This window comes from Rosa chinensis, chromosome 4 (genome assembly GCF_002994745.2).
Source record: "Rosa chinensis cultivar Old Blush chromosome 4, RchiOBHm-V2, whole genome shotgun sequence".
Classification (NCBI taxonomy): domain Eukaryota; kingdom Viridiplantae; phylum Streptophyta; class Magnoliopsida; order Rosales; family Rosaceae; genus Rosa; species Rosa chinensis.
The window spans coordinates 39193773-39209576 of record NC_037091.1 but is presented as its reverse complement, the minus strand read 5'-3'; the positions used below and the strand labels follow the sequence as shown (position 1 = coordinate 39209576).

The 15804-nt window shown below is 38.0% G+C and overlaps 1 protein-coding gene, 1 non-coding gene and 1 pseudogene across 2 annotated transcripts; 2 read left to right on the top strand and 1 right to left on the bottom strand.

Moving 5' to 3' along the window:
* Positions 1–1388: 1388 nt before the first annotated feature.
* LOC112199271 lies at positions 1389–10196 on the top strand (annotated as a pseudogene).
* Positions 5269–5375, bottom strand: LOC112201188. The gene has a single exon (XR_002936648.1). It is a non-coding gene; the product is annotated as a small nucleolar RNA R71 (small nucleolar RNA).
* A 4177-nt stretch (positions 10197–14373) lies between the features above and the next one.
* Positions 14374–15490, top strand: LOC112199270. The gene is made up of 2 exons (XM_024340309.1): positions 14374–14383; positions 14487–15490. Exons 1-2 carry the CDS (start codon positions 14374–14376, stop codon positions 15488–15490), a joined length of 1014 nt encoding a protein of 337 aa, XP_024196077.1.
* The last annotated feature ends 314 nt before the right edge of the window (positions 15491–15804 follow it).

The following is a 15804-nucleotide window of genomic DNA, read 5'->3' as shown; positions in this document are numbered from 1 at the left end:
TCTTGGCGGCGGCGGTGGCGGTTCCTTCTTGAAGGGTCAAGACTGAGTCGGCGCCTCAACCATGTTCTTGAATCTGGGATTCTTGATTTTTCCTCCATATTTGCGATCGAGATTCGAGAATTCTAGATTCTAGTATGTGAAACTCTGAAGAGATGAAGAGAATCAATAGATTACGTTTTCTTTTCGATTTGTTGGGAAGATTACAAAATCTCCAATGAATCTCTGGAATTTTGGCGACGGCTTCTAATAAGCGTTGTGGACCTGTGGTTGTTCACGACGTGAATTGAGATTTTTTTTTTTAGTCAAAAGCATAGATGATTAAGCTGATGATGATTAAGGGTGTGTGTGTTTGGTGGGGTGGTAAGGCTTTGCTCTCATATATAAGAGGTCAGGAGTTTGAGCCCCATCAAGGGTGGGAATGGGGTGGGGTTTTTTTTTTTTTTAAAAAAAAAAAAAAAAAAAAAAGCTGATGATGATTATCTACAAAAAAAAAAAAATTAAAGGCAGCTTTCTTTATTATTTATTTTTCTGTTATTTGTTAATTTACTTTTTTATCCTCCATAAGTAATGTGGTTGTCATAATATGTTAATAAGGGGTATTTAGGTAAAATAAAAGTCCTTTAGGATTTAGGACTAGAAATCCTAATTTTCAAAGATGGTATGGTTATCTCTTTATTATTTTTTATAATTTTATTTATCATAAATAATTTATTTTAATTAAAATTAGCTAATATATCCTAGCGTACCGCATATCGTAAAGACCAGCGTACCGCATACCCGTATCGCGTACCCGTATCGAAATGCTCCGCGTTTCAGGTGACTTTGAGACTCTAGGCTAATTTGCAATAACTACATTATGAATTTACGATCTTTTCCGTGTCTCTCTCTGTAAAGACCTTAACTGCGCTTGAATGTTCGACAGGATCCGAAGTCGGGTGGAGACTTCCTGCTGATCCAAACCCTCCTGCATGGTCGTCTGAGGCTTTAAAATGGCAAGGCAAACGTCCTCAAGATCTCGAAGCGCTTGCGCTCCATCTTCTTCACTAGAGTAAAAATCAACTATATCTTGGGTGTCTTTTTGTAAACGCCGCAACCCCGAAAGATGGTGCGATATCATCCTTACGGTGAAGCCCTCGGGATGGTCCTCCTCATTCATCAAACCAAGCAAACGATGGATGTTCTTCGGGGTGGCGTAGCCGCTGTTAAGCCCTCCAAGCAGTATCATTGCGTCCACAACTCGCTTGTGATGCTCCAGTGTCCATGGCGACGACAACTTGTTAGGTCGGCCTCTCACCAGATCAAGAAAAGAAGACAAAGAATGTCCTCGTTTGTTTCAAAATAAGGATTCAGACTCTTTCTGGAATATGTCAAACCAGAAAGTGTGGACAATGACACCGGGTGAAAAGCACTTCACCATGATCAACAGCTCCGCCCTTGCAATAGCCTTAACTCCGGGTTTCTTTAAACCACCCAGAGAGATCACAGTGTCAATGAACTTCCTGTGGTGCTCCAGTGTCGACTCTATTTTTCTTGGAGGAGTTTGGAGATCTCCTTCAGTCCCAAAGCAAAACATGTTTCTAATTTCTTGATTGCGAGAGTTTGTGTTTCTTTTCATGTGAAACCCCAGCACGTCCTTATATTGAGTAACTAGTAGGTCAAAACCCTAATTAAGTTTCCTCTTTCCTGTTCTTCAACGAAGCGGATTTGGTTTTTAACCTTTGGGAGTGTCGCGTAAAAAGTAAGTAATCCTTTTTTGTTGGTTTGGAAAAGGAAACTAATATTTTAGAGTCCTAGACCGAGTAGGATTAGGGCATGGAAAGATAGTGTACCTACTTCAATGCTCTTCTTTTGAAAACACCTTTCATTTTTGCCCTGATGCCTTTTTGACAAAGAGATGCTCTGAGTTTCCAAGATGCTGCAAGACTCTGATTGTAACGCAGATCCTAATTAACGGCTACAATATAATCGTGATAGGGAAGAACAAAGTCGGGAAGGCTATCGTCCTTTGGTATTAATCGATTGGATTGGAATTTCATGAAAACCTAACTAACTTTGACCTACTTGCTAGTTGATGATATCATTCTTACAGGGCCAGAAGTTGTGCACATGTCATCAACACACACACACACACACACACACAACACAGTCCTTAGATATATTTTCTTGATAGACCTACTTTTTGATCGCATATCCACATCTTGACTGTTTAGTTTTTAAATTCTAATGTATAGATCATTTGTGCAAATTTTCAGCCAAATTGATGATCATTAAGGTATCGAACTAGATTAAATCAATGAACGAACCAAATCTATCCAACCTGAACCGTTCGTGTTCATAATTGTAAATCGCAGTTTTGAATGCCTTAACGATTATCAATTTGGCTGACAATTTGCAAAGATGATCTACTTATATATACCTAAAAACTAAACGGTCGAGATGTAAATATGCGATAAAAAAGTTGGTATATCAAGGAAATCCTTACATATTAATATCTAAGGACCTCCTTAGCAGAGAAAGACTATATATATATACTACGGAGGTTCTTAACTTAGCTTAAGGAACATATTTTCATATTTTGACTACTTTTCGATCACATATTCACATCTTAACCATTCAGTTTTTAGGTATATATGAGTAGATCATCTCTGCAAATTTTCAATCAAATTGATGATCTTTAAAGCATCCAAAACTGCAATTTACACGAATGAACCGAATCTATTTAGGGTCCAACCTGAACCGTTCGTGTAAATTACAGATTTGGATGCCTTAATGATTATCAATTTGGCTGAAAACTGAATGATTAAGATGTGAATATGCGATCGAAGGACCTCCTTAGTATAGAAGGCTTGTGTGTGTGTGTGTGTGTGTGTAACTGAATAGTGCCTCCAATCAAGCAAAATACTATTCATGTTCAACAGCTTCATCCTGTTCATAAAATCTAGTTCAGCTTCATACTTTGCTGAAAGGTTTCGAGATAAGTCAAGATCCTACTGAATAATGCATCCGGTCAGGAAAAACACTATTCATGAGTACGTAGTGAATTCTCAATCAAGCTGGACTGATAACTCATAACTTCATACATTTTTATACCCTTAAATGTAAGATTCTAGGCTTAGTTCTTATCATTTTTGAGTCATTTACTTTGTGTTTGTGTTTTGTAGGTTAAATTGGAGAAAAGAAAGATTTGGAGCTTAAAATCAAACGCAAGATTGAAAGGGTACTTGCTATCCTGAGTGTCCAGAATTGTCTCTGCTTTGCGTCAACTTCACAGATTAAACTGTACCTTCTCACAAGGAACTAGCAGGCGAGCTTTATACCATTGGAAAGATACGGATGTTAGCTTTCTGAGGAATTTTACGGAAGTGGATTCGCATTCTTGTGGAGCAAGTTATGATGATTTTAGCGAACCTAGTTCGGGAAGGCAGATTCTGGCGGATTTTCGGAATCTGACTTGTGAGGCCCAAGTCCGTTGTTCTTAGCACTTGAATGGAACAAGGCTGAACATGTTTGATATTTTTGGAGTAATTTCTTGCATTGACTTTAATAACCCTGCGTTCCTTTGGAGAGAAGAAAGCTATTCCAAGTTGGACTAGAAAACCTAAGAAGCCCAAGTCAAGTAGGATTTGGAAAAGAGAGATATAGGGCAGAAAACCTAGGACGTTCAGATACACAAGAGACAGCCTATTTTCGCAGAGAACAAGGAGAAGAGAAGCTCTCACCATCGCTGGACCCGAGTTCCCCAATTCTTCCATTGTTTGTTTCATGTTTTCTTTGATTCTAGTCATGTTTTTCATAGTTATGGATTGCTAAATTCCTAAGCTAGGGCTGAGATGAAGCCCTTAGTATGACTATTCTATTTATCTAGTTGGTTTGCTATTGAATTTCTGGATTTCTATGTTAAACTCTTAATCACCGTTTTAATAGAACTTCTATTCAAAATCTTTGCTCGGGATCAATAAGACCTAGGTTTTGTTTATGAGTTATTTGGTTGGAAAATATGATGTTTGATCAATGAGTAGATGTTTTCTAGGGTGCCAAAAGATAATTTAATCTTGTGATTTAAGAGTTGTGAATTAAGAATACAAGTGCTTGATCATAGTCGATATTCTTGTTTGCATGATTTCCTAGTTCTTTTGTGCTTAATGGAGTTGAACATGTTTGCTTGAACCTGATCATTAAGTGGAGTAAATATAGTTTGGCTACGTGAGTTCTATACAGGATCAATAAGTTGGAATTCATAGGTTAGAAGAACTTTGGCATATGTCTGGGATCAATAAGGCTTATGTACGGAAATCTTTAGCATGATATCTAAGAATTCAATGGTTATCAACTAGAGAATAGGGTAGAAGTATTAGGTGGTGGATTCAATGCTTTAGCATCTTCATAATCTGTTTTTAAACTTAAAGAAATCTCATTGCTCATTCTTGTCTTTAATTTTAGTTTTTCTTTCCTTTAATTTTCTGTTTACAACTCAATCATCATAAAAATCAGTTTGTTTCACTTAAGTAAAGCACACTTGTCATTGCAAAATTGTTTCAATCAGTCCTTGAGGGAATGACCTCGTGCTTGCACATCTATCCTACAATTGAATCGTGCACTTGCGAGTACTAAATTAAAATTGACAACAAGTTTTTGGCGCCGTTGCCGGGGACTGACTTAATTCAATTTGATTTGTCAGTTGTGCCATACTTAATTTTTGTATAGTTTTTTTTAGTTTTTTTAGTTTTTTCTTTTACTTATTTTTTTTTGTTTGTTTTTCTTGTAGGTTTGAATTGGTTTATGCAAGGTCGTCGATCCCAGAATTTAGCTCTCATTGTCTACGATCCGGAGATTGAACGAACTCGTAGAAGACTCTTAAAGCAAGCAAGAACTCAAGCTCAAGTTGTGGTTCCAATGGCAGAAGATGAAACAAAAGCATTGAAGGAGTTCACGGCTCCTACTGCACTCACAACATCATCTTGTATTGTTGTAGCTCCTATTCCTGCAGGAGTGCGTTTTGAGATTAGACCAGCAACAATCCAAAGCTTGCCTAACTTTTATGGAAAGACGAATGAAGACCCTTATCTCCATGTGGAGGAATTCAAGGACATATGTGGGACTTTTCGGTATGAGATATCAGATGAGCAGATCCGTTTAAGGCTTTTCCCTTTTTCATTGAAAGACAAGGCAAGAAAGTGGCTAAGCTCTCTTCCCCCTGGTTCCATCAATACTTGGGATGATTTGGTTGAAAAGTTCTTGTTGAAATTCTTCCCAGCTAAGAAAACTAATGCTCTCCAAGCAGAAATCTTTGGCTTCTCTCAACCCGAAGGAGAACCTTTTTATGAGAGTTGGGAGCGTTATAAGGATTTATTTTTGAAGTGTCCTCACCATGGATTTTCTAAACCCCAAAAGGCTCAATTTTTCTACAGAGGTTTGAACTCCCAAAGTAGAAGTATGGTGGATGCTACAGTTGGTGGAAGCTTGATGGGAAAGACGGCAGATGAGGCAATTCAAGCTTTTGAGACTATATGTGAAAATTCACAGCAATATGATCCTTATACATCAGTGCCCAAAAGAGGAGGACTATATGAGGTTAGTGCAAGTACTAAGTTGGAAGAGCAAGTGGCAACCTTGGCGAGACAAATGAAGAGCCTTACTCCTCTGTTAAATAAGGCTGCAAGGGAGATATGTGCTTCGTGTTCAAGTATTGCACATACCACAGAGGCTTGTCCCGAAAATTTCTTCCAAGATGAGCAAGTCAACATGGTGAATAATTATAGAAGGCCTGTGAATGATCCTTTTTCAAATACATATAATCCAGGTTGGAGGCAACATCCAAATTTCTCTTATAGTAATAATAATCAGGTGCAAATGCCAAGGAATCCTCCCATGCAAAATTATCAAGGGCCGGTTGAACAAAAGAAACCATCTCTTGAAGAAACCATGCAGCAACTTGCACAAAATCAGATGGAATTTCAAAAGGCTAATGCTCAGATGCTTCAAGCTATTCAAGAGACTAAGAAAGAGCAGCAAGTTCAATCTCAAGCTATTTCTAAGCTAGAAGTTCAAGTTGGTCAGATTGCCACTGCTTTGAATGAGAGAGAACAAGGGCGTTTACCTAGCCAAACTCTTGCTAATCCAAGGGGTCAATTTGAGAAACATGAGCCTATGAAAGCTGTGATCACGTTGAGGAGTGGAAAAGAAGTTGATATTAAAGTTCGTAGTCCAAGAGATAAAGAAGAAGTCAAACGGGGGAACCCAGAAATTAATGAATCAGCAGAGAAGGAATCTGCAGAAGGATTGAAGCTGCAACAGCAATCCCGAAAATGAACTGATTCGAACCCAGCGACTTCTAGCACCCCAGAAACGACTTTAAGGTCTACTCCAGAGTCTCACTTTGTTCCTAAACCTCCATATCCACAGTTGCTTCAGAAGCCAAAGAAAGATAGGCACTTGACTGAGATTATGGAACTATTTCGCAAGGTACAAATTAATATTCCTTTGCTTGATGCTATTAAACAAATCCCAGCTTATGCGAAGTTTTTGAAGGAGTTATGCACTAATAAGCGAAAATTTGAAGATCATGAGAAAGTGTTGTTGTCAGAAGAGGTCAGTGCCGTAATTCAAAGAAGACTCCCTCCAAAGTTGAAGGATCCGGGCAGCTTCACAATCCCTTGCACAATTGGTGATCATTATTTTGAGCGTGCTTTGATGGACTTGGGTGCAAGTGTGAATCTGATGCCGTACTCTCTGTTTTTGAAATTAAAGCTTGGTGACCTACAACCAACATCAATCACCTTGCAATTTGCAGACCGATCAGTCAAGAGGCCAAAGGGAATTGTTGAAGATGTGTTAGTGAAGGTTGATAAGTTCATATTGCCTGCAGATTTTGTCATTCTTGAAACTGAACCAGATGCTTATTCAAGTGAGGATGTACCAATCATTTTGGGTCGTGCATTCATGGCTACTGCTGATACCATAATTAAAGTAAAAGATGGACTTCTATCTATGACAGTTGGTGACATGTCCGTGGAGTACAAGATTTTTGAAGCTGGCCGACGTCCCTCTGAAGATGGTAAATGTTTTATGGTTGATTCTATTTCTCCTATTACTCATGAATCTTTTATTTTGAATTCATCTCAAGATCCCCTTGAAGTATGTTTGACACAATCTGGAATGGATTTTGATGCCAAGAAAGAGGTTGATGAGTTAGAGAAGCTTCTTAATGCTGCACCGGTTTTTGAATCAAGAAAGTGGAACCAATTTGAGTCTTTACCTTTGTCCACAAATAAAGTTGTGCCTTCCATTCAGCAAGCACCGAAGTTAGAGCTCAAGCCACTACCACAACACTTGAAATATGTATTTTTGGGTGAAAGTGAGACACTTCCAGTGATTATTGCTTCGGACCTTTGTGAAGAAGATGAAAAGAAGTTGTTGCAAGTTCTTCAAGCTCACAAAACAGCGATTGGATGGACAATTGCAGATATTAAAGGTATAAGTCCTACAATGTGTATGCACTGAATCCATCTTGAAGACAATATGAAGCCAACACGTGATGCACAAAGGAGTTTGAATCCACCAATGAAAGAGGTTGTGCGTGCTGAAATTTTGAAGCTCCTCGATGTTGGAGTTATATATCCAATTTCAGATAGTCAATGGGTTAGTCCAGTTCAAGTGGTTCCTAAAAAGTCAGGAATAACCGTTGTGAAGAATGAAAAAGACGAGTTAGTGCCTACAAGGATGACTACGGGTTGGAGAGTATGTATTGATTACCGAAAGCTCAACACTGCCACACGCAAAGACCACTTTCCATTACCTTTTATTGATCAGATGCTTGAGCGATTGGCAGGTCATAGTTATTATTGTTTCCTTGACGGTTATTCAGGGTATAATCAAATTCCTATTGCACCGGAGGACCAAGAAAAGACTACATTTACTTGCCCTTTTGGTACTTTCGCATACCGGAGAATGCCTTTTGGATTGTGTAATGCACCTGCCACCTTCCAACGGTGTATGATGAGTATTTTCTCCGACATGGTGGAGCGATTTATTGAGGTATTTATGGACGACTTTTCTGTTTTTGGTTCTTCTTTTGATGATTGTTTGCTTCATTTAGCTCTAGTGCTCAAAAGATGTCAAGAAACCAATCTTGTGCTAAATTGGGAGAAGTGCCATTTTATGGTCAAGCAAGGTATTGTGTTGGGACATATTGTTTCAAGCAAAGGCATTGAAGTTGACAAAGCAAAAGTGGATTTAATTACCAATCTTCCTCCACCAACAACAGTAAAGGGAGTGCGTTCTTTCCTTGGCCACGCCGGATTTTATCGACGTTTCATGAAGGATTTTAGCAAGATTGCAGGACCATTGAGCAATTTATTAGCAAAAGATGCATAATTTGTGTTTAATAAAGCATGTCTAGAGGCATTTAACAAGCTCAAGGCCCTCCTCACTTCAGCTCCTATCATAAAGCCTCTGGATTGGAACTTGCCATTTGAATTAATGTGTGATGCGTCGGATTATGCGGTGGGTGCAGTTTTGGGGCAGCGTATAGAGAGGCTTCCTCATGCTATTTATTATGCTTCAAAGACTCTAAATGATGCTCAGCTTAACTATTCTACCACCGAAAAAGAGTTGCTTGCGGTTGTATTTGCTCTAGACAAGTTCCGGTCTTATTTAATTGGTTCCAAAGTAATTGTCTACACTGATCATGCTGCCCTTAAATATTTACTTGCCAAGAAAGATGCGAAGCCTCGACTGATCCGTTGGGTTCTCTTACTTCAAGAATTTGATTTGGAGATAAAAGATAAAAAAGGAAGTGAGAATGTGGTTGCAGACCACTTGAGTAGATTGGTGCATGAAGATGATGAAGTGGACTGCCTTCCTTTGAATGAAAATTTTCCTGATGAACAATTGTTTATGGTACGTGATTCTCCTCCTTGGTTTGCTCATATTGTGAACTTTATTGTTACAAAAAAATTCCAGATCATTGGAGCAAGCAAGAGAGGGAGAAATTTCTTTCTAAAGTGAAGCATTATATTTGGGATGAACCATATTTATTCAAACATTGCCCAGACCAATTGATTAGAAGATGTGTACCGGAAAGTGAGTTTCAAAGCATTCTTCGTTTCTGCCATAGTTATGCTTGTGGTGGGCATTTTGGAGCCAAGAAAACAGCGGCTAAAGTTCTTCAAAGTGGCTTTTATTGGCCAACATTATTCAAGGATGCTTTTGAATTTTGTTCTTCATGTGATCGCTGCCAACGAATGGGTAATATCTCCAAACGTGACATGATGCCTTTGAGTAATATTTTGGTGGTTGAATTATTTGATGTATGGGGAATAGACTTCATGGGACCTTTCCCTCAATCCTTTGGCAATCTCTACATATTGGTGGCAGTGGATTATGTATCAAAATGGGTTGAAGCAATTGCTTGCAAGACTAATGATCACAATTTTCTCAAAGACAATATTTTTGCTCGTTTTGGCACTCCTAGAGCTATTATAAGCGATGGAGGACTACACTTTTGCAACAAGCCATTCGCATCACTTATGAAGAAGTATTCCATCACTCACAAAGTTGCTACACCTTACCACCCCCAAACTAGTGGTCAAGTTGAGATTTCCAACCGGGAAATTAAAAATATTTTGGAGAAAACAGTTCGCCCGGATAGGAAAGATTGGTCTCAACGTTTGAATGATGCTCTATGGGCTTATAGGACAGCCTATAAAACTCCAATTGGCATGTCACCATATCGCTTAGTTTTTGGGAAAGCTTGTCATCTTCCGGTGGAGTTGGAGCACCGAGCTTATTGGGCAATCAAGCACTACAATTTTGACATGAATGCAGCCGGTGAACAGAGAGCATTGCAGCTGAATGAGATGGAGGAAATTCGTAATGAGTCTTATGAGAATGCAAAAATTTACAAGGAGCGCACCAAGAGGTTTCATGATAAAGTCATTCGTCAAAAGACATTCGAACCAAACCAAAAGGTGTTGCTATATAACTCTCGGCTGAGACTCTTTCCAGGAAAACTGAAATCTCGGTGGATGGGTCCTTTTCTGGTTACAAAGGTGTTTCCTCATGGAGCAATTGAAATCAAGAACTTGAGGAACAACTCAATCTTCAAAGTGAATGGTCAACGTCTTAAACCTTACTTGGAGACATCTTTTGACACCAATGAGCAGCATGTTTCCTTCACTGATCCTCCAAATGAATGAGCTTAAACTTGGTCTGGCTAAAGACATAAAACTTAGCGCTTATTGGGAGGCAACCCAATGATTCTTGGAAGAAGAGGAGTGCGTGTTCAGCAAGAATGAGGCTTCTAATCATGTCACCTCTGCTACCTTCATACCAGGGACGTTTCCTAACTCTTTTCTTCTATTTTCGTAGTTCTTTTTCATCCATTAGTTGTTTTGGTCGTGTTCTGTCCCCTTACTGTTATTGCTGCACTGTTGTTTTATATTCTGGGATTGCAGTATGCACTTCAATCCTGCGACTGATTTGTTCTTCACATTGCGGACAATGCTCAATTTAAGTTTGGGGGTGGGATTTCGTATTTTTATTTTATTTTAGATCTGTGTTATGTGTTTGTTTGACCTTATACAAAAAAAAAAAAAAAAAAAATTCAATAAATCAATAAAAAAATAATAATAATAATTCTTTTTGTGTTTTCATTGGGTTTTTAGTCTTGTTTGTGAGTCTAAGTCTTAGGGTTCTTCCAAACACTATGATGAGCATGAACTTCTTACAGATAATATTATGGTCTTAAGATGATAGCAAGCATGTATTGATTCATGATTTTAAGTAATTGTTAATAGATTTTTATGACTATCGTGCTCAGCTTGTCTTGCATTGATGGTTGGATTGGTGTTATGATTGAAATTTGATTAATGCATGTTAGGATGAGCTAAACTTGATTTTAACCCCTGTGAGAATTTGAGCCTATATATGTGCTTTTCTTTTCTGAGTGAATTAGAATAGATCATCCTATTTTCTTGACGTGGATTTTGCATGATCTCATCTTTTATTCATCTTGGTTGAGACTCGGATTTGACTTGCATATATTATATAAGGACAAATGCTAGAACTTGCCCCAAAGCCTCTCAAAGCATATGGTTGAATTGCATGATGAATGGGAAAGGATAAAGGCACTAGGATTAACCACCATAGCCAAATTAAACCTGTGTCCCTTTAATGCACACAAGTTGTGCAACCCCCTAGATAAACCCTCTTGAGCCTATATTAAGCCTTTTCTTTCGTCAACCACAAATTCCTTACCCTTTAACCTAGTATAGCTATATCTTGACCCTATTCTAAGGAGTTAGTGGAGCAAAATTTTCAGAGATTCATTATTGTTCAAGGTATTGTTGTAAGCAAATATGGAGGAATGTTATTGTAAATGTCGATCCAAGGAAGAAGAAAAAAAAATATTGATGGCTATCGAGAAAAAAAAAAACAAAAAGAATAGCCGAGAAGAAAAAAATCGAAAGAAAAAAATAATAGAAGAATTTCCTTGGATTCGATAAGTTGTTTATTATATTGTGGTGTTTAGAATGAAGCAAAGACCCAAAAAGATGACATCCGGCCTTAAGAAAAAGTTTCTTGCTTCATGTGTTTCGAATTTTATTGCCTTGAGGAAATTCATTGAAGTTCTTATCTCTCTACATTATCATCTTCGTGCTCTACTAAATTTCCTTAGAATTTTTGTGATTTCCCGATCCTTTCTTTCTTGAAACCTACACCCATAGCCCCATTACAACCCTAAATAAAGACCTCTTTGATCTTTGAAGTTGTGCATTCGATTTGTGGAGACTTGTGCAGAGGGGTGAGCATATGGTGTCACTGGCCTTTCATCCAAGTTTTGGCATTCCTTTCATGAGATCATAATAAAAAAAAAATATTTTCAGAAAAAGCTTTTCTTTCTTGTTGTCATATGTGAGCTATTTGTTGCCTTTATACATCATTCCTCTCACATATAACTTGAGTGAAAATGTAAGCTTATGCCATAGTCAGAAAATCATGAGTGAAAAGAAATTGAGTGCATCCTTGTGAGAAATTGAGTTGACACTTGTTTGAAACATGAGGAAGTTGAGTTTCTTTTGTTGCATTGGTTTGATTGTCCTTGCACTAAATTTTGAGCATGATGGTCATCAAAATCGATTAGCTTTTAAGTGAAGTTGCGAATTTGATATTGTGCTTGCTTGAATCTTGACTAACCATGCTTGTGGGCAATATAAGTTCTCTGAGATGTTTGGAAGACATTAGGTCCGTGTCTTGAGTCTTATTTATTTTTATTCTTTTGTTTGCTCGAGGACTAGCAAAATCTAAGTTTGGGGGTATTTGATAACTCATAACTTCATACATTTTTATACCCTTAAATGTAAGATTCTAGGCTTAGTTCTTATCATTTTTGAGTCATTTACTTTGTGTTTGTGTTTTGTAGGTTAAATTGGAGAAAAGAAAGATTTGGAGCTTAAAATCAAACGCAAGATTGAAAGGGTACTTGCTATCCTGAGTGTCCAGAATTGTCTCTGCTTTGCGTCAAATTCACAGAATAAACTGTACCTTCTCACAAGGAACTAGCAGGCGAGCTTTATACCATTGGAAAGATACGGATGTTAGCTTTCTGAGGAATTTTACGGAAGTGGATTCGCATTCTTGTGGAGCAAGTTATGATGATTTTAGCGAACCTAGTTCGGGAAGGCAGATTCTGGCGGATTTTCGGAATCTGACTTGTGAGGCCCAAGTCCGTTGTTCTTAGCACTTGAATGGAACAAGGCTGAACATGTTTGATATTTTTGGAGTAATTTCTTGCATTGACTTTAATAACCCTGCGTTCCTTTGGAGAGAAGAAAGCTATTCCAAGTTGGACTAGAAAACCTAAGAAGCCCAAGTCAAGTAGGATTTGGAAAAGAGAGATATAGGGCAGAAAACCTAGGACGTTCAGATACACAAGAGACAGCCTATTTTCGCAGAGAACAAGGAGAAGAGAAGCTCCCACCATCGCTGGACCCGAGTTCCCCAATTCTTCCATTGTTTGTTTCATGTTTTCTTTGATTCTAGTCATGTTTTTCATAGTTATGGATTGCTAAATTCCTAAGCTAGGGCTGAGATGAAGCCCTTAGTATGACTATTCTATTTATCTAGTTGGTTTGCTATTGAATTTCTGGATTTCTATGTTAAACTCTTAATCACCGTTTTAATAGAACTTCTATTCAAAATCTTTGCTCGGGATCAATAAGACCTAGGTTTTGTTTATGAGTTATTTGGTTGGAAAATATGATGTTTGATCAATGAGTAGATGTTTTCTAGGGTGCCAAAAGATAATTTAATCTTGTGATTTAAGAGTTGTGAATTAAGAATACAAGTGCTTGATCATAGTCGATATTCTTGTTTGCATGATTTCCTAGTTCTTTTGTGCTTAATGGAGTTGAACATGTTTGCTTGAACCTGATCATTAAGTGGAGTAAATATAGTTTGGCTACGTGAGTTCTATACAGGATCAATAAGTTGGAATTCATAGGTTAGAAGAACTTTGGCATATGTCTGGGATCAATAAGGCTTATGTACGGAAATCTTTAGCATGATATCTAAGAATTCAATGGTTATCAACTAGAGAATAGGGTAGAAGTATTAGGTGGTGGATTCAATGCTTTAGCATCTTCATAATCTGTTCTTAAACTTAAAGAAATCTCATTGCTCATTCTTGTCTTTAATTTTAGTTTTTCTTTCCTTTAATTTTCTGTTTACAACTCAATCATCATAAAAATCAGTTTGTTTCACTTAAGTAAAGCACACTTGTCATTGCAAAATTGTTTCAATCAGTCCTTGAGGGAATGACCTCGTGCTTCCACATCTATCCTACAATTGAATCGTGCACTTGCGAGTACTAAATTAAAATTGACAACATGGACAATCTTAGCATGGTAGTTATCCCTTCACCCTATATAAGAAGGGAGGCAGGTTTTTCTTCCAGCAAACATTGTAAACTTAGGAGCTCATGTGGTGAGCAAAATATCCCTAATCTATACATTGAGGCAAGTAGAGATAACCTCTATAGAGTGGGATTTCGACCCCAGCGTCCCCACAATCTTTGTCATTGCATAACTAAACTCCGCAAAAATATCAAAACACAAAAACCACAAATCAAATCGATTCCAATAAGAGATCCACTGCCAAATCGAATTAAGGATTGAGAATCTCACCTGTTTGGATGGCTCGAGAATGGACACGAGCTTGCTTGATATGTTTGTTGAAACAAAGGTCACCAGTCCGATGAGATGAGCTAGACGTCATTAGTCCTTTGCCTAGAGATGGCCGGAAGCGGATGAACCAACGAAGGTATGAATGTATAGATAATTATGAGATACACATATAAATAAAGATTTGTTGAAAATGTGGAGCGGTATGCTCACGTTGGCAGTGCAGCGGCTCGCTGCTATCATGTATTGTCTCCCAATAGACATGTATTGGCCCCCAATAGACTTACTCTTTTTTTCTGTTTGCAGGTTTCTTTCCTCTTGTAATGTGTGTCTGTGATTCTGAGACTGATGCTAATTGGTCCTTTTTCTTCCAACACTTGAAGAGCTTGCTTGAACCTCAAGGTAGATTAATTACGTTTATTAGTGATCGTGGTGTTGGACTGTTGAGTGGTTTCAACAAGATATTTCCTAGTAATCCTCATCTTTTCTATTACAAGCACTTGGTGCATAACCTTATGACTAAATACAATAGTAAAGGGTCTTCTGTTTTGAAAGATAATGTTAAAAAGAAGTTTTTTGAGTTGGCATATTCGTGCACTGAAAAGGAATATCGTTTTCATTTAAGAGAGTTGAGAGAAGTTGGTGGTGCTGATATTATAGATTCATTTCTTGCTGATTTGCCTCTTCAAAATTGGTGTCGCACATTTTTCCCTGGATGCCGTTATGGAATTATGGCTAATAGTGTAGCTGAATCTTTTAATGCTTGGTTTGCTGTTGAGCGTGAGATGCCAGTGTACACTATGCTTGATCAGACTCGGATTAAGGTGATGCAGATGATGGGTGAGAGGAGAGACGAGGCTCAACTCTGGACCTCACGACTTACTCCTGTTATGGAGGGTCGTTTGAAAGAAGGTATGAAGAAAGCTTGCCGTTTCAATGTGCATTACTCCCATACAAATGTTTATGAAGTGAGATCAAAGTATTCTTATGTTGTGGACCTTGGAACTCTTTCTTGCTCGTGTAAAAAATGGGAGATTAACTGCTTTCCTTGCTGCCATGGTCTTGTTGCAATTCAAGCTGCCTCATTGGATGTTTATGCTTTTATAGATAAGCATTTTCATGTTGATTATTGCCAGAAGTGCTATGATTTTCCAATTTATCCAATTTCCAATGTTGATATGGCTTCTTCAGAATCTGCTAGCAGTGGCTTCATACTTCCTCCAAATGCAAAGAGGCCTGCTGGGAGGCCTAGGCTCAAGAGGTTCAAGTCTAGAGGAGAGTGTGAAAAGAAGCTCATTCGTTGTAGCTGATGTGGCAAAATGGGACAACATAACAAGAAGACCTGCACTGAACCTATTTGAATGTAAATTTGTCAATTGTTTTAGCATTCTGACTGGTTGTATTGGGGGGCAGTAATAGGCTACTGGGGGGCAATAGATGATTTTATCTAGGGTCAGTTTAACATTTTTTGCTGTCAAAGATTATTGACATTGATTGGTCCTTCAATTTTGTTGTTGACTGATAAATTGATTAAGTTTTTCAAGAACTTGTATTGAGATTTTTTCCGGTTGCTCTATCCATTTTTATTTCATTTTAACTTTTTCTTATTTCAGCAGTTGTTTTT